This window comes from Hemitrygon akajei, chromosome 6 (genome assembly GCF_048418815.1).
Source record: "Hemitrygon akajei chromosome 6, sHemAka1.3, whole genome shotgun sequence".
Classification (NCBI taxonomy): Eukaryota; Metazoa; Chordata; class Chondrichthyes; order Myliobatiformes; family Dasyatidae; genus Hemitrygon; species Hemitrygon akajei.
The window spans coordinates 185,942,091-185,965,461 of record NC_133129.1 but is presented as its reverse complement, the minus strand read 5'-3'; the positions used below and the strand labels follow the sequence as shown (position 1 = coordinate 185,965,461).

The 23,371-nt window shown below is 48.2% G+C and overlaps 1 protein-coding gene across 1 annotated transcript in view; it reads left to right on the top strand.

Annotated features, from left to right (window-relative positions):
- Window positions 1–20,771, top strand: part of LOC140729768 (GTPase HRas) — a 45,088-nt gene extending 24,317 nt beyond the window's left edge. Inside the window, exons 2-6 of the mRNA XM_073049963.1 lie at window positions 7,067–7,196; window positions 9,723–9,901; window positions 13,419–13,578; window positions 17,230–17,354; window positions 19,964–20,771. Of these exons, the coding sequence (XP_072906064.1) occupies window positions 7,086–7,196; window positions 9,723–9,901; window positions 13,419–13,578; window positions 17,230–17,349 (570 nt within the window). The 5' untranslated portion in view covers window positions 7,067–7,085 and the 3' untranslated portion in view covers window positions 17,350–17,354; window positions 19,964–20,771. The remainder of the gene's footprint in view (window positions 1–7,066; window positions 7,197–9,722; window positions 9,902–13,418; window positions 13,579–17,229; window positions 17,355–19,963) is intronic.
- Window positions 20,772–23,371: the final 2,600 nt, after the last annotated feature.

Sequence of the window (23,371 nt, the reverse complement as noted above, 5' to 3'; positions counted from 1 at the left end):
AAATGACAATATCGAACCTGCCTCTACCACTTCTACTGGAAGCTCTTTCCACACAGCTACCACTCTCTGAGTAAAGAAATTCCCCCTCGTGTTACCCCTAAACTTTTGCCCCTAATTTTCAACTCATGTACTGTTGTTTGAATCTCCCTTAATCTCAATGGAAAAAGCCTATACACGTCAACTCAATCTATCCCCCCTCATAATTTTAAATACCTCTATCAAGTCCCCCCTCAACCTTCTACGCTCCAAAGAATAAAGACCTAACTTGTTCAACCTTTCTCTGTAACTTAGGTGCTGAAACCCAGGTAACATTCTAGTAAATCTCCTCTGTACTCCCTATTTTGTTGACATCTTTCCTATAATTCGGTGACCAGAACTGTACACAATACTCCAAATTTGGCCTCACCAAGCCTTGTACAATTTTAACATTACATCCCAACTCCTATATCAATGTTCTGATTTATAAAGGCCAGCATACCAAAAGCTTTCTTCACCACCCTATCCACATGAGATTCCACCTTCAGGGAACTATGCACCATTATTCCTAGATCACTCTGCTCTACTGCATTCTTCAATGCCCTACCATTTACCATGTATGTCCTATTTTGATTACTCCTACCAAAATGTAGCACCTCACACTTATCAGCATTAAACTCCATCTGCCATCTTTCAGCCCATTCTTCTAACTGGCCTAAATCTCTCTGCAAGCTTTGAAAACCTACTTCATTATCCACAACTCCACCTATCTTAGTATCATCTGCATACTTACTAATCCAATTTACCACCTCATCATCAGATCATTAATGTATATGACAAACAACATTGGACCCAGTACAGATCCTTGAGGCACACCACTGGTCTCTGGCCTCCAACCTGACAAACAGTTATCCACCATTACTCTCTGGCATCTCCCATCCAGCCACTGTTGAATCCATTTTACTACTTCAATATTAATAGCTAACGATTGAACCTTCCTAACTAACCTTCTGTGTGGAACCTTGTCAAAGGCCTTACTGAAGTCCATATAGACAACATCCACTGCTTTACCCTTGTCAACTTTCCTAGTAACCTCTTCAAAAAATTCAATAAGATTTGTCAAACATGACCTTCCACGCGCAAATCCATGTTGACTGCTCCTAATCAGACCCTGTCTATCCAGATAATTATATATACCATCTCTAAGAATACTTTCCATTAATTTACCCACCACTGACGTCAAACTTACAGGCCGATAATTGCTAGGTTTACTCTTAGAACTCTTTTTAAACAATGGAACCACATGAGCAATACGCCAATCCTCTGGCACCATCTCCATTTCTAATGACATTTGAAATATTTCTGTCAGAGCCCCTGCTATTTCTACACTAACCTCCCTCAAGGTCCGAGGGAATATCCTGTCAGGACCCGGAGATTTATCCACTTTTGTGTTCTTTAAAAGTGCCAGTACTTCCTCCTCTTTAATCATCATATTTTCCATAACTTCCCTACTTGTTTCCCTTACCTTACACAATTCAATATCCTTCTCCTTAGTGAATACCGAAGAAAAGAAATTGTTCAAAATCTCCCCCATCTCTTTTGGCTCCACACATAGCTGTCCACTCTGATTCTCTAAGGGACCAATTTTATCCTTCACTATCCTTTTGCTATTAGTATAACTGTAGAAACCCTTTGGATTTATTTTCACCTACTTGCCAAAGCAACCTCATCTTTTAGCTTTTCTAATTTCTTTCTTAAGGTTCGTTTTACATTCTTTATATTCCTCGAGCACCTCATTTACTCCATGCTGCCTATATTTATTGTAGATCTCCCTCTTTTTCTGAACCAAGTTTCCAATATCCCTTGAAAACCATGGCTCTCTCAAACTTTTAACCTTTCCTTTCAACGTAACAGGAACATAAAGACTCTGTACCCTCAAAATTTCACCTTTAAATGACCTCCATTTTTCTATTACATCCTTCCCATGAAACAAATTGTCCAATCCACTCCTCCTAAATCCTTTCGCATCTCCTCAAAGTTAGCCTTTCTGCAATCAAAAATCTCAACCCTGGGTCCAGTCCTATCCTTCTCCATAATTATATTGAAACTAATGGCATTGTGATCACTGGACCTGAAGTGCTCCCCAACACATACCTCTGTCACCTGACCTATCTCATTCCCTAACAGGAGATCCAACACTGCCCCTTCTCTAGTTGGTACCTCTATGTATTGCTGCAAAAAACTATCCTGCACACATTTTACAAACTCCAAACCATCCAGCCCTTTTACAGAATGGGCTTCCTAGTCTATATGTGGAAAATTAAAATCTCCCACAATTACAACTTTGTGCTTACTACAAATATCTGCTATCTCCTTACCAATTTGCTCCTCCAATTCTCGCTCCCCATTAGGTGGTCTATAATACACCCCTATAAGTGTTACTACCCCTTTCCCATTCCTCAATTCCACCCAACTTTATTATCTTTTCCTTCCTTCTCCCCTACATCTTTGGTCTGAGTGCTCCCCTTCTCTATTACCTGCCTATCCTCCCTCACACACTGTCTACAACCTTTCTCTATTTGTGAACTAACCTCCTCTCTCCTAGTCTCTTCAATTTGATTCCCACCCCCCAACCATTCTAGTTTAAAGTCTCCCCAGTAGCCTTAGCAAATCTCCCCACCAGGATATTGGTTCCCCTGGGATTCAAGTGCAACCCGTCCTTTTTGTACAGGTCACACCTGCCCCAAAAGAGGTCCCAATGATCCAAAAACTTTGACTCCCTGCCCCCTGCTCCAATCCCTCAGCCACACTGACGTTGGAGAGGGTCCAGAGGAGGTTCACGAGAATGATCCCAGGAATGAAAGAGTCAGTGTATGAGGAGCGTTTGATGGCTCTGGTACTGAACTCGCAGGAGTTTGGAAGAATGAAGGGGGATCTCATTGAAACCTATGATATGTTGAAAGGTCTGAATAGAGTGGATGTGGAGAGGATGTTTCCTATTGTGGGAGTCTCGGCCTCCAAGTACAAGGGTGTTCCTTTAGAATAGAGATGAAGAATTTCTTTAGCCAGAGAGTGGTGATTCTGTGGAATTCATTGCCACAGATGGCTTTGGAGGCCAAGTCATTGGGCATATTCAGTGGAAGTTGATAGGTTCTTGATTAGTCAGGCTGTCAGAGGTTGTGGGAAGAAGGCAGGAGAATGAGATTGAGAGGGAAGATAAATCAGCCATGATGGAATGATGGAACAGACACGATGGGCCGATTGGCCTAATTCTGCTCCTTTGTTTGATGGTCAGTGGATTAGTGGCTGGTTTGCTGTCTAAGTGTCCCCGGACGTGTGAACATCCTGTCATAGGGTGGTTCCCTGGCTCCGGCCTGGCTTCTGAATCCCACCATTGGCACACCTAGTGTGTGAAAGATGAACTCCGAGTTTGGGCTCTTCCTTTGATGTCTCGGCTGGTCTTTGAGAGACTGTGATCGCTGGGGAGATGGACAACAGGTCCACCCCTCTTGCTGCTGCCTGCTTCCTCCTGTCCTAAGTACAGTTACAGGGTCATGCAATATGGACTTAGGCCCTTTGGCCCAACTGCTCCGTGCTGACCAGGGTGACATTCAAGCTTATTTATTTATTTATTGTTCAGAGATGCAGCCCGGAACAGGCCTTTATGCCCTTTTGAGCTGGTGCTGTCCAGTAACCCCCAACAACCCTGGTTTAACCCGAGCCTAATCACAAGACAACTTACAGTGACCAATTAACCTACCGGTATATATTTTGAACTGTGGGAGGAAATTGGAGGACCCGGAGAAAACCCACACATTCCATGGTGAGGATGTACAAACTCCTTACCGAGGACACCAGGATTGAACTCTGGACTCCACCCGGAATAGTAATAGCTAACCAATAATCTGTAATAGGCAATATGCCTATTATAACTATCTAAACCTTTCCCATCATGTAGCTGTCCAACTGCTTATTAAAGGTTGGTATTGTACCTGTCTCAATCACTTCCTCTGGCTGCTCGTTCCATACACTCGTCACCATTTGTCCCGCAAGTTCCTATTAAATCGTTTCCCTCTGTCCTCTCAACCTTGATTCCCCAACCCAGAGAAAAGACTCTATAATATCATTCCTCAATCCCCTACATTCCAAGTGATGAAGTCCCAGCCTCTTCAACCTCTCCCTCTAACTCGCAGACACAAGTTTCTGCAGATGCTGTAAATTCAAAGCAACACACAAAGTCCTGAAGGAACACAGCAGGTCAGGCAGCATCTATGGAAGGGTTAACATTTTGGACCAAGGAGGGGAAGTGTGAGGGGAGGAGGAGCTGAAGTGCTCACACCATCAGGTTCGGGAACATTTGCTACACCCTGAACCATCAGTCTCTCGAACCAGAGGGAATAAATAACTTCACTCACCACAACACTAAACTGTTTCCACATCTAATGGACTCGCTTTCAGGGACTCTTCCTCTCATCTTCTGTATTTATTGCTCTCTCCACCCCCCCCCCCTTTTTTTTGTTTTTGCAGTTTTGCACATTGGTTGTTTGTCAGTCATGTGTTTTTTCATTGATTCTATTGTGTTTCTTTGTATTTACTGTGATAGCCCTCAAGAAAATGAATCTCAGTGTTGACATATATGTACTTTGATAATAAATTTACTTTGAACTTTATGGGAGATGCAGTTAAACCCAGTGTTTCTGCCCGTGATGTGGGGCTGTGGTGTCCAGTTCAGCGGCCACTACTAAAGTTTAGCCTACGATGCCAGCACTGTCAGCGTTCTGAGGCAGATGTGCCCCTCACTCTGATCCTCTCCTTCACACCGTTGCCTGAACATCTGGCAGAAAGTTTACAGATAAAGCATTGATGTCGCCGATGATAAAATAACCAGCCCAGAACATGAGCTCCCTAACTCAAACACACTTTATCTACTTGTGCACAAGGGAAACAGCATGGCCCCTGACACCCACATAGTTCTGAAGCCGGGACACACAGTTTCTCTTCCTATATAGAATTGGCTTATCAGTTATGGATATTGACCAATTGGTAAATTGATCGCTTGCAAGATCAATCGCCATTCTTACTAGAAGTCAGTTAAAACTTCAAGCTGACAACTGGTGATATTTTGAAGTCCCTTGGTTGTTGGGCGTACGTTTTTTATTTAGTGGCAGTGTGGAGTAGGTCCTTCAGCTCAGCCCTGATTCATCATAACCTAATCACAGGACAATTCACAATAACCTTCACTGGAATGTGTGAGAAAACCGGAGCTCCCAGGAAAATCCCACTCATTCTGCAGGGAGGACGTTCAGACTCCTTATGGAACGCCCTGAGTTGTAATAGCATTGTGCTATAACTACCTCGCGACTGTAGAGCCTATCAGAACCTTTCATTAATCCTATCTCGTCTGTCTATTCTATAAAGGGAGGCTGTGTTCTATGTTGATTCCGCACTGCCACAGACATTCTCACCTGTCTCGTCTGCAGTAAGCATGGTTGGCTCCAGTGGTCTCACTTGACTACAACTGCCCCTAGCCTGTCCAAGCCTGGATGTTGTCTTTAACCCTTGCCTTACTGCAACTTCCACAGGATTGTATTGAAGTTATGGATAGAAATTCTGGCAGGAGATCATCAGAGAGGAAGTGAAACTACTTTTGCTATTCATTGTTGTAATTTATAGAGTAATTTCTGCACTGTTCTGCTGCTACAAAACAACAAATTTCATCACACGTGTCAGAGATAATAAATCTGGTTAATTGTGAAATTTGTGTTTCCTATGGTGGGGGAGTATAGGGCCAGATGGCACATCCTCCTCAGAGTCCATTTAGAAAGGAGATGAGAAATTTCTTTAGCTGGATGGGGTCAATCTGTGGAATTCATTGCACAGTTTGCTAAGCAGGCCAGATCATTTAAAGCGGAGTTTAGTAGGTTCTTGAGTCATAAGGGTGTCAAAAGTTATGGGGGTGAAGGTGAAAGAGTAAGGTTGAGAGGGATAATAAATCAGCCATGATGGAATGGTGGAGTAGATTTGATGGGCCAAATAGCTTTGTTCTGCTCTTATGTCATTTGGTTTGAAAGTTAGAGGTGATGGGTGGATCTGGGTGAGGAGGGATGATGGACAGATGAGGGTTTGGGGAGTGACTAGTCAGCGAGGCTGGCAGGTGATAGGTGGATCTGGGTGAGGAGGGATGATGGACAGATGAGGGTTTGGGGAGTGACTAGTCAGCGAGGCTGGGAGGTGATAGGTGGATCCGGGTGAGGAGGGATGATGGACAGATGAGGGTTTGGGGAGTGACTAGTCAGCGAGGCTGGGAGGTGATAGGTGGATCCGGGTGAGGAGGGATGATGGACAGATGAGGGTTTGGGAAGTGACTAGTCAGCAAGGCTGGGAGGTGATAGGTGGATCCGGGTGAGGAGGGATGATGGACAGATGAGGGTTTGGGGAGTGACTAGTCAGCGAGGCTGGGAGGTGATAGGTGGATCCGGGTGAGGAGCTACAAATGGTGGGATCTGATAGAGTAGAGGGAAGCAGTGGGGGAGAGGACCATGGGAACGGTATGTGAGTGGGTAGGGTGATGGAGGGTTGGTGAGGTACAGAGGCAATCAGGAAGGGAATGAGAGGGAGGGGGGAATCTGTCAACTAGGAGTGACCTGACTGCCCTGGAGTTCTCAGAGGCAGGACAAGCCCAAGAGGAGCAATCCCAAGGGCATTGATTGGGGAGGGGAGTGTGAAGGGCATTGATTGGGGAGGGGTGTGTGAAGGGCATTGATTGGGGAGGGGAGTGTGAAGGGCATTGATTGGGGAGGGGGGTGTGAAGGGCATTGATTGGGGGGGTGAAGGGCATTGATTGGGGAGGGGGGTGTGAAGGGCATTGATTGGGGGGGTGAAGGGCATTGATTGGGGGGGTGAAGGGCATTGATTGGGGGTGTGAAGGGCATTGATTGGGGAGGCGGGTGTGAAGGGCATTGATTGGGGGTGTGAAGGGCATTGATTGGGGAGGGGGGTGTGAAGGGCATTGATTGGGGGGGGTGAAGGGCATTGATTGGGGGGGGGTGAAGAGTGGTGTGGCCTTTAACCTATCGCTGTGTCCTTCCAGGTGGCGGCTGACTGGGACGATGACTGAGTACAAACTGGTGGTGGTCGGAGCAGGTGGCGTTGGCAAGAGTGCCCTGACCATCCAACTCATCCAGAACCATTTCGTGGATGAGTATGACCCCACAATTGAGGTGGGTCTGTGTGGGGCTTTTTAACCTATTCTAAGATCGGTCTAACGTTCCCCTCCCACATAGCCCTGCATTTTTCTAACATCCACGTGCCTGCCTTTCCCACCTGCTCTGGCATTGTGTTCCATGCACCCACCACTTTTTGTGTTTAAAAACAAAAATGCCCTGAATATCTCCTTTGAACTTGCCCCTTTTTGCCCTAAATACGTGCACTCTTGTGTAGGTCTTTCCAGCCCTTGAGAAAAGATGATGGTTTTCTGCTCCGTCTATGCCTCTCAATCTTATAAACCTCTATCAGATCTGCCCTCAGCCTCTGGTGCTTGAGAGCGAACAACCAAGTTTCTCCAAACTTTCCTTATAGTTCCTGAGCTCTAATTCAGGCAGCATCTTGGTGAACCTCTTATACACCTTTTCCAAAGTCCCCACATTCTTTCTGTTGATAATCTATTCACCCCAGAACCTTTTCATTAGAACTGGAAAGGTTTACATATTGAATGTGTGGAAAAAGATCTCCACCGTGGATGAATCCAAGCCCAACATTGGGCTAGCAACCCTGTCAGGTAAAATCCCAGCTCTGCAGAAACACCATCAGAAGCTCCAAAGACAGAGTTACAGGGAGAGGAAGGATCTTCACTTAGAAGACTTATGAAGTCCTGTGGTGAAAGCGGAGGTCTTACAAACCAAGCTGCCGAAGGACGAGGATTGTGTACGGGGCTAGCAACCCTGTCCTGTTAAAATCTCAGCACCACAGAATGTCAACAGAAGCTCCAAAGACCAAGTTACTGAGAGAGGAAGGACATACGACTTTGTATGGCTAAAGTGGAGGCCCCAGGTCCAACCTTCTACTGAGCCAGGACAGGAAACTCTAGTGAACTGCTGGTAGCAACCTGTGCCCCTGCAGGGCTTACGGGCTTAAGGTGCAGAAAATGATTGGGATGAAGAAGATGGGACAGTACAACACAGGAACAGGCCCTGAATTGGTAATCAAATAGCTAATCTCTGGAGGGAAGAAGGAAAGTCCTGCCCCTGCGGTCAGGGGGACGTACGTGAATACAGGTCGTACCTGTATGCAGGACCCTGGCTTATCCAAGTAACTCCATTCATCCGTCAGTGCACATTGGTCACATCAAATTATGTATTAATTCGTAAACAGTTTCTCTACTGCTCTGAGTTTGTTGTTATTCCAGGAAATAAGCAATGACCGTAAACAATGGAGCAGAAACAGGCCATTCGGCCCATCGAGCCTGCTCCAGCATTTCATCACGGCTGATTTATTACCCCTCATTCTCCTGCCTTTTCCCCGTGACCTTTGACACCCCGATTAATCAAGAACTTAGCAACTCCGCTTTAAATTTCCCAGTGACTTGGCCTCCATAGCCGTCTGTGGCAATGAATTCCACAGATTCGCCACCCTCTGGCTAAAGAAATTCCTCATCTCTGTTCTAAATGGATGCCCCTCTATTCTGCTTTGCCCTCTGGTTCTAGACTGTGGAGAAAATCCTCTCCACATCCATTCTTCATAGGCCTTTGAGTATTTGAAAGGTTTCAATGAGATTCTCCCCCCACTCCCCACAATTCTTCTCAACTCCAGTAAGTACAGGACCAGAACCATCAAACATTAACCCTTTCATTCCTCGAATCATTCTCATGAATCTCTTCTAGAACCCTCTCCAATGCCAGCACAGCCTTTCTTAGATAAGGAACCCAAAACTGCTCTCAAAACTCCAAGTACAGTCTGACCAATGTTTCAGAAAGCCTCAGCATTACATCCTTGCTCTTATGAAATGGTGTAACTAGTTATGACGGCTACATTGTCCGCCCTTGGATTGGGGAGGTGCAGGTGACGTGCTGGGGTGATGTCCAAACAGTGAGTGACCCTTTTCTTCCCACACAGGACATGGGCTGGGGGGGATGTCCAGATAGAGTGACCCTTCCCTCTCTCCTCCCACCCCCCCAGGACATGGTCTGGGGTGATGTCCAGACAGTGAGTGGACCCCCCCCCCCACAGGACATGGGCTGGGGGGGATGTCCAGATAGAGTGACCCTTCCCTTCCCCCCCCCCCCACAGGACATGGTCTGGGGTGATGTCCAGACAGTGAGTACCCTTCCCTCTCCCTCCCCCCCCCCCCCAGGACATGGTCTGGGCTGATGTCTGGACAGTGAGTGGACCCCCCCCCCCACAGGACATGGGCTGGGGGGGATGTCCAGATAGAGTGACCCTTCCCTTCCCCCCCCCCCCCACAGGACATGGTCTGGGGTGATGTCCAGACAGTGAGTGACCCTTCCCTCTCCCTCCCCCCCCCAGGACATGGTCTGGGCTGATGTCTGGACAGTGAGTGGACGCCCCCCCCCCCCACAGGACATGGGCTGGGGGGGATGTCCAGATAGAGTGACCCTTCCCTCCCCCCCCCACAGGACGTCTGGGGTGATGTCCAGACAGTGAGTGGACCCCCCCCCCCCCCCCCACAGGACATGGTCTGGGGTGATGTCTGGCCAGTGAGTGACCCTTTCCTCTTCCCCCCCCCACAGGATTCCTACCGGAAACAGGTTGTCATCGATGGAGAGACGTGCTTGCTGGACATTCTGGACACTGCTGGCCAGGAAGAGTACAGTGCTATGCGAGACCAGTACATGCGGACTGGAGAGGGCTTCCTCTGTGTCTTTGCCATCAATAACACCAAATCGTTTGAGGACATTCACCAATATAGGTGAGTGCTCCATTAGTTGGAGATAAAAGGATGAAACAGGCCCTTCCAGCCCAATGAGCCACACTGTCCAGCAACCACCTGCTTAACCCGAGCCTAATCACACAGCAGTGTACAACGACCAATTAACCTGCTAACCGGTACTGTGAGAGGAAACCCACGTGCTGCATGTAGGAAGTAAAGTACAAACTTCTTACTGAGGACACTGGAATTGAACTCTGTATTCCGCCCCAAGCTGTAGTAGCTTTCTGCTAACTGCCATGCTCCCAGTGCGTCCTCTAAACTCCCTCCCTGAGGACATCAGAGTTGAGTTTATTACCATCTACACAAGTCCATGTGGGCACCGGTGCGATCAAAAACTTGCTGCAGCAGCAGCATCACAGGCAGAGAGCGTCAGAGAAGCTGCATTCTCATAAAAACTGAAACTAAACAAATTATACACTAAATTTTCTAGAAAGAATGCATCTTCTAGACGATTGGTCCCCTGTAGCTTGGTCACCAACCAGTTGATCACGATCGACCGGTTGATCTTTGACACTTTCCCAGCAGGTCGCAAAAGAAATAAAAAATGTTCATGTGCAGAAAAGACCAGAAGCAAAATCCCGCAACCAGGAAACAACCTCTCCCCAGAAACAGCTCTCCACAGCGGGAGCACCGATAAACCTCTCCCCAGAAACAGCTCTCCACAGCGGGAGCACCGATAAACCTCTCCCCACAAACAGCTGTCCACAGCGGGAGCACCGATAAACCTCTCCCCACAAACAGCTCTCCACAGCGGGAGCACCGATAAACCTCTCCCCACAAACAGCTCTCCACAGCGGGAGCACCGATAAACCTCTCCCCACAAACAGCTCTCCACAGCGGGAGCACCGATAAACCTCTCCCCACAAACAGCTGTCCACAGCGGGAGCACCGATAAACCTCTCCCCACAAACAGCTCTCCACAGCGGGAGCACCGATAAACCTCTCCCCACAAACAGCTCTCCACAGCGGGAGCACCGATAAACCTCTCCCCACAAACAGCTCTCCACAGCGGGAGCACCGATAAACCTCTCCCCACAAACAGCTGTCCACAGCGGGAGCACCGATAAACCTCTCCCCACAAACAGCTCTCCACAGCGGGAGCACCGATAAACCTCTCCCCACAAACAGCTCTCCACAGCGGGAGCACCGATAAACCTCTCCCCACAAACAGCTCTCCACAGCGGGAGCACCGATAAACCTCTCCCACAAACAGCTGTCCACAGCGGGAGCACCGATAAACCTCTCCCCACAAACAGCTGTCCACAGCGGGAGCACCGATAAACCTCTCCCCACAAACAGCTGTCCACAGCGGGAGCACCGATAAACCTCTCCCCACAAACAGCTCTCCACAGCGGGAGCACCGATAAACCTCTCCCCACAAACAGCTGTCCACAGCGGGAGCACCGATAAACCTCTCCCCACAAACAGCTGTCCACAGCGGGAGCACCGATAAACCTCTCCCCACAAACAGCTCTCCACAGCGGGAGCACCGATAAACCTCTCCCCACAGACAGCTCTCCACAGCGGGAGCACCGATAAACCTCTCCCCACAAACAGCTCTCCACAGCGGGAGCACCGATAAACCTCTCCCCAGAAACAGCTCTCCACAGCGGGAGCACCGATAAACCTCTCCCCACAAACAGCTCTCCACAGCGGGAGCACCGATAAACCTCTCCCCACAAACAGCTGTCCACAGCGGGAGCACCGATAAACCTCTCCCCACAAACAGCTGTCCACAGCGGGAGCACCGATAAACCTCTCCCCACAAACAGCTGTCCACAGCGGGAGCACCGATAAACCTCTCCCCACAAACAGCTCTCCACAGCGGGAGCACCGATAAACCTCTCCCCACAAACAGCTGTCCACAGCGGGAGCACCGATAAACCTCTCCCCACAAACAGCTGTCCACAGCGGGAGCACCGATAAACCTCTCCCCACAGACAGCTCTCCACAGCGGGAGCACCACTACATCACTATTATCCTAATCGGCATCAACCTATCTTTATAATGCTCACATTACAACACTTCTGCCCCTTTAAATTCTATCATTCCCCACATGTAAAAGAACTGGGAAACAAAGACAGTGGTGTCACTATCTTGCGTACCTCTGAAACTTATACTGGTGTCTCAGTAACAGTTTACCAATTCAAAACACCTGAAAAACGTGGCAGATTCAACATTCAGTCTAACAAAGGAAACTGTCCATTCAAACATTCAGTCTGTCAGGAGGTTTGCGAGGGCGCTGTGCTGAAACAGATGAAAATGATTAAATCTAAGTACAGAAGCTGTCTTACTGACAGACACCTCAGACTGTCTCAGACTGGCTGTCTGTAGTTAGGAGCCAAATTTCAGGGAACTAGCAGAAAGTATTCAGCCCCCGTCATCACACTGAGTGCAACAGTCAATTTTTATTCATTTATTTTTCGTGTTGAAATAAAATTAAATAATGAAATATAGAATTAAAGGTGTTGTGATGTGAGCATTATAAACATAAGTAATACCAATTAGGATAATGGTTACATAGCAACACTCCCGCTACGGAAAGCCGCCTGCAAAGAGAGACTGCTTCCGGGGCTGCGGGGCTCCCTTCTGCCCGTGTGCGTGCATGTGTCTAAACAATTTAGTAGGTCGATCTTGCCTTTCACTAAGGCCGAGGTAGGGGATCTTGGGCTTAAAAATGTTGGCGACCACTACTGTAGCTAATAAGATGGCCACTGAGTGTATATTTGTGGTCTTCTGGTGCTATAGCCCAACCACTTAAAAGTTAGATATTTTGTTCCTTCAGAGATGCTGCTCTGCACACCACTTGTAACACGTGGTGATTTGAGTTACTGTCACCTTCCTGTCAGCTTGAACTAGTCTGGCCATTCTCCTCTGACCTCTCCCATTAACAAGACGTTTTCAGCTACAGAACTGCTGCAGGCTGGATGGTTTTTGGTCTTTGCACCATCCTCTGTAAACTCTAGAGATTGCTGTGCCTGAAAATCCCAGATCTGTAGTTTCTGAGATACTCAAATCACCCCATCTGGCACCAACAATCTTCAAAGTACTTTTAGTATCTAAGTATGTATTCATTATACAACCTTGAGATTCCATGGTCAAAGTCACTCAGATCACATTTCTTCCCCATTTTGATGTTTAGTCTGAACAACAACTGGACCTCATGACCATGTCTGCGTGCTTTTGTGCAATGAGTTGCTGCTACATGATTGGCTGATGAGCTATTTGCATTAATGAGCAGGTATACCTAATAAACTGGCCACTCAGTGTTTCCTAGAAGAGTATATAAAATGTAGGAGATTTTTTTCACAGATTTCATTAATTTTGAAATGAGTGCTGTGCAGGGAGGGAGGGAGGGAGGAAGGAAGTGCAACTCTTTGGAGAGCTCTGTTAAAGGCCAGCGCAGGCTCAGCAGGCCGAGGGGCTTCGCGGTTTCCATGGTAACAGTTGGTGCCGCACCTGACATCAGGTGTCCCTCTCTTCCCCGGCCCGGCAGAGAGCAGATCAAGCGGGTAAAGGATTCTGACGATGTTCCGATGGTCCTGGTGGGGAACAAGTGTGACCTCCCGTCCCGGACAGTAGAAACGCGGCAGGCGCAGGACCTGGCCCGGAGCTACGGAATCCCGTATATCGAGACCTCAGCCAAGACCAGACAGGTAGGAGGCTGACGCTGATTCAGATTTATTTATCGTGTACATCAGGAAAAAAGGTAGAGTGAAATATATTTGCAGTAACCACTAACACAGTCTGAGGATGTGCTGGGGGAAACCACAAGCATCACCTCAGATCCCGACGCCAACTTGGCACGTTCAGTAGAACAACACGGGCGGCTGTGGAGGTCAAGTCATTGGGTATATTGAAAGGCTCTTGATTAGTCAGGGCGTCAAAGATTACAGGGAGAAGGCAGGAGAATGGGGTTGATAGTAACTTAGGTTAGCGAGATGCTATTACAGTGCGAGATCATGGGGTTTGGAGTTGAAATCTGGCATCTACCATAAGCAAGCCTGTAATTCCTTTCTGTGTGACCGTGTGTGGGTTTCTTCCGGGTCCTTCGGTGTCCTCCCACAGTCCAAAGACATGCCAGTTAGTAGGTTAATTGGTCATTGTAAATTGTCCTATGATGAGGCTGGGGTTAAATCGGAGGCTCATTGGGCTGGAAGGGCCTGTTCCTCACTGTATCTCTGTATAAATAAATAAAAGCCCCTTTCCTTCCTCTCAACCATGGACGCAGGCAGACACTGGCTTTCAGTGAGCCATAAGACTTAGGAGCAGAATTAGGCCATTCAGCCCATTGTGTTTGCTCCAGCATTTCATCATGGCTGATTTATTATCTGTCTCAACCCCATTCTCCTGCCTTTTCCCTGTAACCTTTGACTCCCTGACTAATCCAGAATCCATCAACCTCTGCTTTAAATATACTCAATAACTTGGCCTCCTGTTACAGAGAATTCAACAAATTCATCGCCCTCTGGTAAAGAAATTGCACCTCATCTCTGTTAGACTTCCCGCTGAGTCTGTGTCTCACTACAGGAAACATCCTCTCCACATCCACTCTATTGAGGCTTTTCAATATTCAATAGGCCCCTTCATTCTTCTGAACTCCATCAACTACAGCCCCAGAGCCATCAAATGCTCTTCATACATTAATCCTTTCATTTTCAGAATCTTTCTCGTGAACTTCCTGTAAGCCAGGGGTTCCAACCTGAGGTCCACAGACTCCTCATTTAATGGTAGGGGTCCATGGCATAAAAATAGTTGGGAACCTCTGTTCTAAACCCTCTCCAATAAGGGGCCCAAAACTGCTGATAATAGTTATGCCATGCAGAAACGGCCCTTTGGCTCATCTCATCCCTGCTGACCAAGATGCCAGTCTGAGTTGGTCTCACTCCCCTGTGTTTGGCCCATATTCCTCTAAACCTTTCTCATCCACTTACCTGTCCAGGTGTCTTATAAACCTTGTACCTGCCTCAACCATTTCCTTTCGCAGCTCATTCCATATACTCAATCGCCCTCTATATGAAAAAGTCACTTTTAAATCTTTTCCCTCTCACCCAAATCTATATCCTCTCGTTTTGGACTCCTCTACACTGGGGAAAATACTGTTACTATCAATCTTTTCTTTGTCTCTCAGAATTTTAGACCCATCTATCAGGTTGTCCCTCACTCTCCTACACTCTAAAGACCAAAGACCTAACCTGGCCAGCCTTTCCCTATAACTCGGGCCGTCTGGTCCTGGCTACAGTCACAAATCAAATGGGTGAGGATTGTAGTGAACCAAATTATTATTATTTTTTAATAGTCCTATACTTTCCTGGTGCTTGTTACTGATGATACCTTTTCATTACAGACTTGTAGCCCACTCCCTGTCTCCAGAACTGCTCCTTTAAACTTTCCCCTCTCACCTTTAACCTGTGCTTCACACAAAATGCTGGAGGAGCTCAGCAGGTCAGGCAGCATCTATGGAAATGAATAAACTGTTGATGTTTTGGGCCGAGACCCTCCAAAGTTCACAACATATTCCACAAATTTCACGACAAATGCCAGTGATATTAATCCTGATTCTGAGCAGGAGTGGAAAGGAAGGGGGAAGACAGCAGAGCAGAAGGTGGGTGTAGGGGAATGAAGGCAAGCTAGAAGGTGACAGGTGAGACCAGAGGGGTGGGAGGGGTAAGCAACACACGCAAAATGCTGGAGAAACTCGGCAGGCCAGTCAGCATGTATGGAAAAGAGTACTGTTGTCATTTCAGGTCGAGACACCTCATCAGGACTGATTTTATAAAGTCTATTTTGTGTATTTTCTACAAGATGACCGGTTTCCATAGCTCCTGGGAAAACAGCCCTCCACTTATCTGAAACACAGGAGAATCTGCAGATGAGCTTTGACTTCAGCCCCTCTCCCACTTTCCCCCTCACCTGGTTTTGTGTATTACCTGCCAGCTTATACGCCGCCTTCTTCCCCCACCCCAGTCCCCCTTCCTTTCCAGTCCCAATGAAGGGCCTCAGCTGTTGATTCGTAGTCATAGACCACTACAGTATAGAAAGTCGCTCAGCTCATCTAGTTCATGTCGAGCTATCAGTCTGCCTGGTCCCATCGATCTGCACCTGGATAACAGGCTTCCAAACTCCTCTCATCCTTGCACTATCAAAATTCCTCTTAAATGTTGAAACCAAACCTGTATCCACCACTTCTACATACTCATCACCCTCTGAGTGAAGAAATTCCCCCTCATATTCCCTTTAAATATTTCACCTTTCACCCTTAACCCATGATCTCCAGTTCTAGGCTCACCTAAACTCTGTAGAAAATGCCTGCATGCATTTCCGCTACCTATACCCGCATAATGTTGTGTACAATTGCTTTCCATGGATGCTCCCTAATTTGCTGAGTTCCTCCAGCATTTTGTGTGTCTCCCAGTTCATCCAGTCCCTCTTTATGACTCCGCCCTGCAGTCCTGGGAACATCCTGAATCTTTCTTTCACCCTCTCCACTTTCCTAGCTCTCTTAAATGTTGAAAGCAAACCTGCATGCACCATTTCCACTGGCAGCTTGTTCCACATAGCCTTTCCTGTAACAGGGTGACGAGAACCTCAGTATGTTGGGTCCAGGATAGATCCTCAGAGATGTTGACACCCAGGAAAATGAAACCGCTCACCCCTTCCACTGCTGGTCCCTTGATGAGGACTGGAGTGTGTTCCTTCAACTTCCCTTTCCCAAAGTCAATAATCAGTTCCTTTGCTGATGAGTGCAAAGCTGTTGTTTAAACCCCAATTAACCAGCCACTTACAAGGAACCATGTGCTTGTAGCTCTCTGCTCTCTACCACGGCCTGTCATCAACTGTCCATCCAACCCTGGTTGAACTTGCTAAAAGACATCACTTTGTACCTGAGGAACACACACAGGCCTGGAGCACAGTATAGGCTCTTCAGCGCACAACCATTTAACCTACTCCAAGATCAATCTAACTCTTCCCTCCTACATAGCCCTCCACTTTTCTATCATCCATGTGCCTAAGTCCCTGATGTCTCTGCCTTTGCTTCTGCTACCTCCCCCACCCGTCACCCCCTATGTAAATAAAAAGCTTACCTCTGACAGCTTCCCTCCCCCCACAACACACACCCAAACACGTTCTTCCAATTAGCTTAAAATTATGCCCCCTTGTATTAGTCTTGTGAAGATGCTGCCTGACTTGGTGAGTTCCTCTGGATTTCCAGCAGCTGCAGAATCTCTGTCCTCTGGCCCACTCTCCCAACTGGCCTGTGGTTCCTGCAGCTGGAGTTCTCCTAACGGTCTGCTTTGTGGTTTCAGGGCGTGGAGGATGCCTTCTACACCTTGGTCCGAGAGATCAGTCAGCACAAAGTGAGGAAATCGAATCCTCCCGATGAGAGTGGTCAGGACTGTAATAACTGTAAATGTGTGATATTGTGACCGGGGTAAGTATGGCCTCTCCCTCTCTGGGGGGTGAAGGGGGTGGTCTGTTTGGCAGGTATTCAGCTCCTCATTATCTGCTGATTTCCCCTCCTCTCATTCAGCTGATGGTCCACAGCAGGCAGCTGTGGATGGAAAATCTTAACCATAGTTTCTAGAATATAGAATTACAGCACAGTACTGACCCATAACCCATAATGTTGTGTCAACCTTTTAACTTACTCTATTTTACCATAAAATATTGGGGCAGAATTGGGCCATTTGGCCCATCAAATCTGTTCTGCCCATCCACCATGGCTGATTTATTATCCCTCTGAACCCCATTCTCCTGCTTTCTTCCCGTAACCTTTGATGCCCTGACTAGCCAAGAGCCTATCAAACTCCACTTCAAATGTACCTCTCATTCTTCTGAACTCCAAGTACAGGCCCGGAGCCATCAACTGCTCCTCATACATAAATGCTTTCATTCCCAGAATCATTCTCTTCAACCTCGGCTGGTTACTCTTCAGTGCCAGCATGTCTTTTCTTAGATAGGGAGCCCAAAACTCAGAATAGTCCACGTGCAGCCTGACCAATATTTTATAAAGCCTCTTCATTATATCCTCGCTTTACGTTCTAGTCCTCTTGAGATGAATGTTAACATTGTATTTGCCTTCCTCACCACCAACTCAACCTGTAAGTTAACCTTTTGTCTGCAGACCCAGTCTGGGATCTGCCTGTGCGGGCGGGGGTCTGCTGCTCCATGGCATGCCTCCGCCCTCGAGTTCGGGTTCGGCAGTAACAGCAATCACCACATGGTGGCGCTTCAGACCCACTTCTGTCTGCAGAGCCAGAAGATCAATCAGCCGGGGGAGGCTTGGAGACCACTGCTGTTTCTGCCGCGACCCTTGCCCCACAGCCCAGAGAAAAGTTTATTCTGTCTCTTTCATTAACTCCACCCCACCCTCATTGCTGACTGTGGAAGGGATGGTATTGAAGCAGGGCCATACTTTGGGGAGGGGTGGTGATGTGTGACCACTTGGGGAAAAAGTAGTTTTATTTCGGAATAAACCCTGAGAAACGGTGACGAGGACGGAGAGAGGTGTCTAATCTTTGGTAGAGGAGTACAGTTTCTTCTCGGAGGAAGCCAGTTTGGCTGGGTCACAGCTCGGGCCACAGCAGCGAAAGTGGCTGGTGACTTGCCATAGTTCATGTTTGCAACTCTAAAAAGGGTGGTGCAATGTGATATTGCTGCATCCCTGAGTGCTGAGTAAAAGTTAGCTCACCTGGCTGCGTCTGTGGGTGACGATGAGTGTTATCTCTGTGACTCAGCAGGGGCGTGGAGAAGCCATGAAGGAGGATGTGGTGCTGAGGGCCCAAGGCCACCAGACTTCCCCACAAAAAGGAGGGCGTGCGCTTCGAATGAATCGGAAGCGAAGGAACTGGCTGAGGGGGAAGATTTACCTCCACAAAAAAATTGCATGCCCGGGCATACCTCCCCAGAGCTGGAGGCTAGTCTCATCACTCAGGCCTTCCATGGAAAGAGACTCCCTCTCTGTTGGAACTACGTCTGCACCATCCTTGAAAAGAAGGGCAGGGATTCGGGAGTGATTGGGAGCGAGCGACACCATTTCAGGAAGTTCCTGTTATGGGTGCATAGGCTCAGGGTAAGGGTGCCTGTTTCTGCTGGACTGAGCATTGACAAGGAGATGTAGCACAATCTCTAAGGTCACAGTAACGAGTATTAATGTCAATGCCAATGGGAAGTCTTGCCACAGGTTCCAGCATCTCTCGGTCCTCAGGGAACGGAGATGTGCAGTCAGCTTCCTGCAGGAATCCCAGACCATTCTGGGAGAGGAATCCACTTGGCTCCTGGATTGGTGAGGGAGGGTCACATGGGTTACCTCAACACCAGTTCACCAGGGTGGCCATGTTGTTGGTCCAAAACCTGGAGTACTGCGTGCAGTTCTGGTCTCCTTGCTTGAGGAGGGATATACTGGCTTTGGAGGCGGTGCAGAGGAGGTTCACCAGGTTGATTCCAGAGATGAAGGGATTAGACTATGATGAAAAGTTGAGTCGCCTGGGACTGTACTCGCGGGAAATCAGAAGAATTAGAGGAGATCTTACAGAAACATATAAAATTATGAAAGGGATAGATAAGATAGAGACAGGAAAGTTGTTTCCACTGGTTGGTGAGACTAGAACTAGTGGATATATCCTCAAGATTCTGGGAGTAGATTTAGGATGGAGATGAGGAGGAACTGCTTTTCCCAGGGAGTGGTGAATCTGTGGAATTCTCTGCCCAATGAAGCAGTGGAGGCTGCCACAATAAATTTATTTAAGACAAGGTTGGATAGATTTTTGCATAGTAGGGGAATTGAGTGTTTACCAAAAGATACCAAAAATTTTTTCAAATACATGAGAGGTGAGGGTGGGAGAGCTGCAAAGTCATGCTGGAGAGGTAGTAATGGGGAACAACGAAATAGTGGACGAACTGAGTAAGTGTTTTGTATCAGTATTCACTGTGGAAGACATTAGCAGTTTGGTGGAGGTTCCAGGTGTCAGGGGACATGAAGTGTGTGGAATGGTAGGTGGTTCCACCTGTAACCATCTCTCTTTCTGTGTCTGCCCACAGGTCCCAGCGGCGGTGGTCGGACCCCAGCTCAGCGCCAAGGGAGGGGCGGCAGCAGGGGGAAGTGATCGTGGGGGAGTTGTCCAAAGTGGGCACCAGTTTCCTGCCCCCGAGTACCCCTTCCGAGAGCAGGGCTCACCCCCACCTGCATGTCCATCCTCAAACAGATTTACCCACCTGTGTTTTTCCCCCTCAATCACCTATCCCAATCCCACTGACCCCCCCCCCCCCACCCCGTACAGACACCGCACTGACCCCCGCGTGTCTGACTGTGGTTTGGTCACTGGAATTGGGTGCCCCCCACCCCCCACCCTCAACGTGATCGAACAGTGGTGTGGGGCTGGCATGAGGTGGGGGGAGGGAGAGGTTGTGGGACTCTTGCTGACCCCCCCCCCCCTTGTTCTCTGGGGAAGGGCTGCCCACACGTTGTTGCTTTTCCCCCTCCCATCCATGACTCTTTCATTGCCAAATGGGGCTCTGGGAGGGGTTCACCGATCTGCATTCCCACACCCACCTCACTCTGCGGACCCTTCAGAATTCATCACCCAACCCCTAGCTGAGGGGGAGGGGTGGTGGGTGGGCAGTGGAGAGGGTCATTTGTGGACGGATGCCCCAAGCGTCCCAGACGTGAATGTAGGGGGTAGTATCCCACATCGCCTACCCACTGCCGCTTCTCCCAATCTCATCAGGTCTAGTCCGCTGGTCCATCCCCACCCCAAACCCTAGCGGACAACCCCCCCCCCCTCTATCCTTCGCGTTATTTAACACGTTGTACATTTCCAAAGAGAAATAAAAATGGTTTGAGAATGAAGGCTCCCTGTGCTTGTGTTTGTGGCCACTGTGCATATCAGTAAAACATGGAACAGTACAGCCTGGCACAGACCCTTCAGCCCACAAAGTTGTGTTGAGCCCATTAAATTAGTAATATAATGTCCAACTAAACTCATCTTTTCTGCCTACACAATGTTCATATCTATTTCCACACATCCGTGTGCCTATCTAAACATCTCTAATGTATCTGCTTCTACCACCACACCAGGCAGTGCATTCCACACACCCACCCTCTGCGTTTAAACATCTCCCTTGAAGTTACCCCTCTCACCTTAAATGCACGCTCTCTGGTATTAGACGTTTCACCCTGGGAAAAGGATGCTGTCCATCTCATCGATCTGTGCTTCATAATCTCATTAACCTCTGTCAGATCTCCCACCCCTTTCCCCCAGCCTTGGCCACTCCAGGTCTGGAGGTGACTGCCTGTGGGGGTGTGGGGGGAGAGAGGTACGGCAACAGGGAGTCAACGGATCAGGAACTCGGAACAGGCCATGGTCTGGTCTGTTTCACTTGGGACAGGGGTGGGTGTAGTTAGATCTGTGGATAGAAGGGTTGAATGGCCAGTGGCTGATATCATAGGCCCTTTTCTGTGGGTGTCTCTGAAATATCAGCCATTGCAGGAGATGCTGAGTGGTGGGACAAAGAAACGATCACTGTATTCTCCCCTCACCCTCCTCCTCCCCTGAACACTCTCCAATTTCTATACCCATATAACCCTGAGGACACTTGTTCCAGTCCTCCTCCCCTCAGTTTGAGGATCTCACCATAAGGTATAGGAGCAGAATTAGGCCATTTAGCCCATCAAGTCTGCACCGCCATTTCATCATGGCCCTCTCAGCCCCGATCTTCTCCTCCTCCTCCCAATAACCCTTATGCTTTATGTGGAGGAAGCAGGAGAATGGAGTTGAGAGGGAAATGGATTAGCCATGATGAAAAGGTGGAATTGGCTTAATAGGCCAAATGATCTAATTCTGCTGCTGTGTCTTGTGGTCTCATGGTCTATCAGTGTCAAAAAGTGCTGCTTTTTTAACGCAAGCACAGGCTGTTGGTGCTATTTACAAACTGGAGCACGGTGTAGCACGGTGCATGCGACTGACTCTCATTAGAAACTGCTCGGCAACAGTCCCCTGTCCCAGATGAGCAGTGTAGTGTCCCAAATAAATGTAGGGAATCCCAGCTATTTTCTCAATTTGTTTTTGTTCTTTAAGATTTGTCCCAAATAAGCGGCTGTTGGGATTAACAATGGCTCAGTAATCGGGAATGGGTTGTACATTTGAAGTTGATGAGGGCAGATTGGTACATACTGTAGATCAGCTTTGCAGTCATGGAAACCCGGGTTAGTGTGGATATGGTCAGCACAGATGTGTGGGCTAAAGGGCCTGTTCCTGTGTTGGATCGATTCCTAGACAGAATACAGATGCTGATCTCCTTGGAGACACAGTGGTGGGGCAAAAATAATCACTGCGCTCTCCTCTCCCCACTCCCCCTTAAACATTACCCCTAATTCTGCCCAAGTCCGCCCCTCTTCCCCCAAGCAGCCTATTGCAGGCCTCCCCTCAGCGTGAAGAAACTCACCACCCCGTGTCCCACTCCACACGGCCGGTCCATGGGTTAGAGCTGCTGATGTCACAGACTAAACCACTTACATGTTCCCCAGATAAACCCGTCCAATGACAGACTAACCTTGAGGTTAAATTTATCCTCTGACAGGTTCAGAATCAGCTTTATTTATCACGCGTGCATCAAAATGTAGAGTGAAACACATTGTTTGTGTCAACAAGCAACGTAACCTAATGATGTGCCGGCAGCTATCCACAACTGTTGCCATATATGGTACTGTGGTAGTCAGCGTGATGTACTACAGCTTGGGTGTCAATCCCAGCATCCTCTCTAAGGAGTCAGCATATCCTTTCCGGGGAGCGCGTGGGTTCTCTCTGGGTGCTCTGTCTTCCTCCCACAGTCCAAAGCTGTACTGGGTAGGTGAATCTATCGTCGTAAATGATTGGCATAGGGATATAATTGGGGTTGCTGTGGCAGAGTTGGTTTAAGGGTTGAAAGGACCTGCTGGGCCTACTCCTCACTGTATCACTAAATAAACAAATATTTCAGCACCAAGATTGGATACCCTCAGCAGAACACACAACAGCAGCACAACCACCCACACACAGGCTTCCAACCCCAGGACCAGCTACCTCCGTGCCTCCAGTCCCTGGCCTGGACTTGCATTGTCCACAGATCCTGCCTGACCTGCTGAGTTCCTTCAGAATTCCATCTGCCTTTGTCAGCCCATGTTCCCAGCTGATCCAGATCCTGCTGCAGAAGATGAATTCAGAACAAGGTGTTTCATAACCAGAGGAAGCGAAGTGCAGCAGACAATAAGATGCAGTCATATCGAGGTCGAAAGTCCATTTTATCATGCTGGAGGACTGTTTGATAGTCTTTTAACAACTGGATTTGAGAGCCTGGTGGTACATGCTTTCAGGCTTTTGTATCTTCTGCCCAGTTTGGAGGGGGGGGGGGGGTCTTTGACTTTGCTGACTGCTGTACTGAGGCAGTGAGACGTGTAGACAGTCTGTGGGG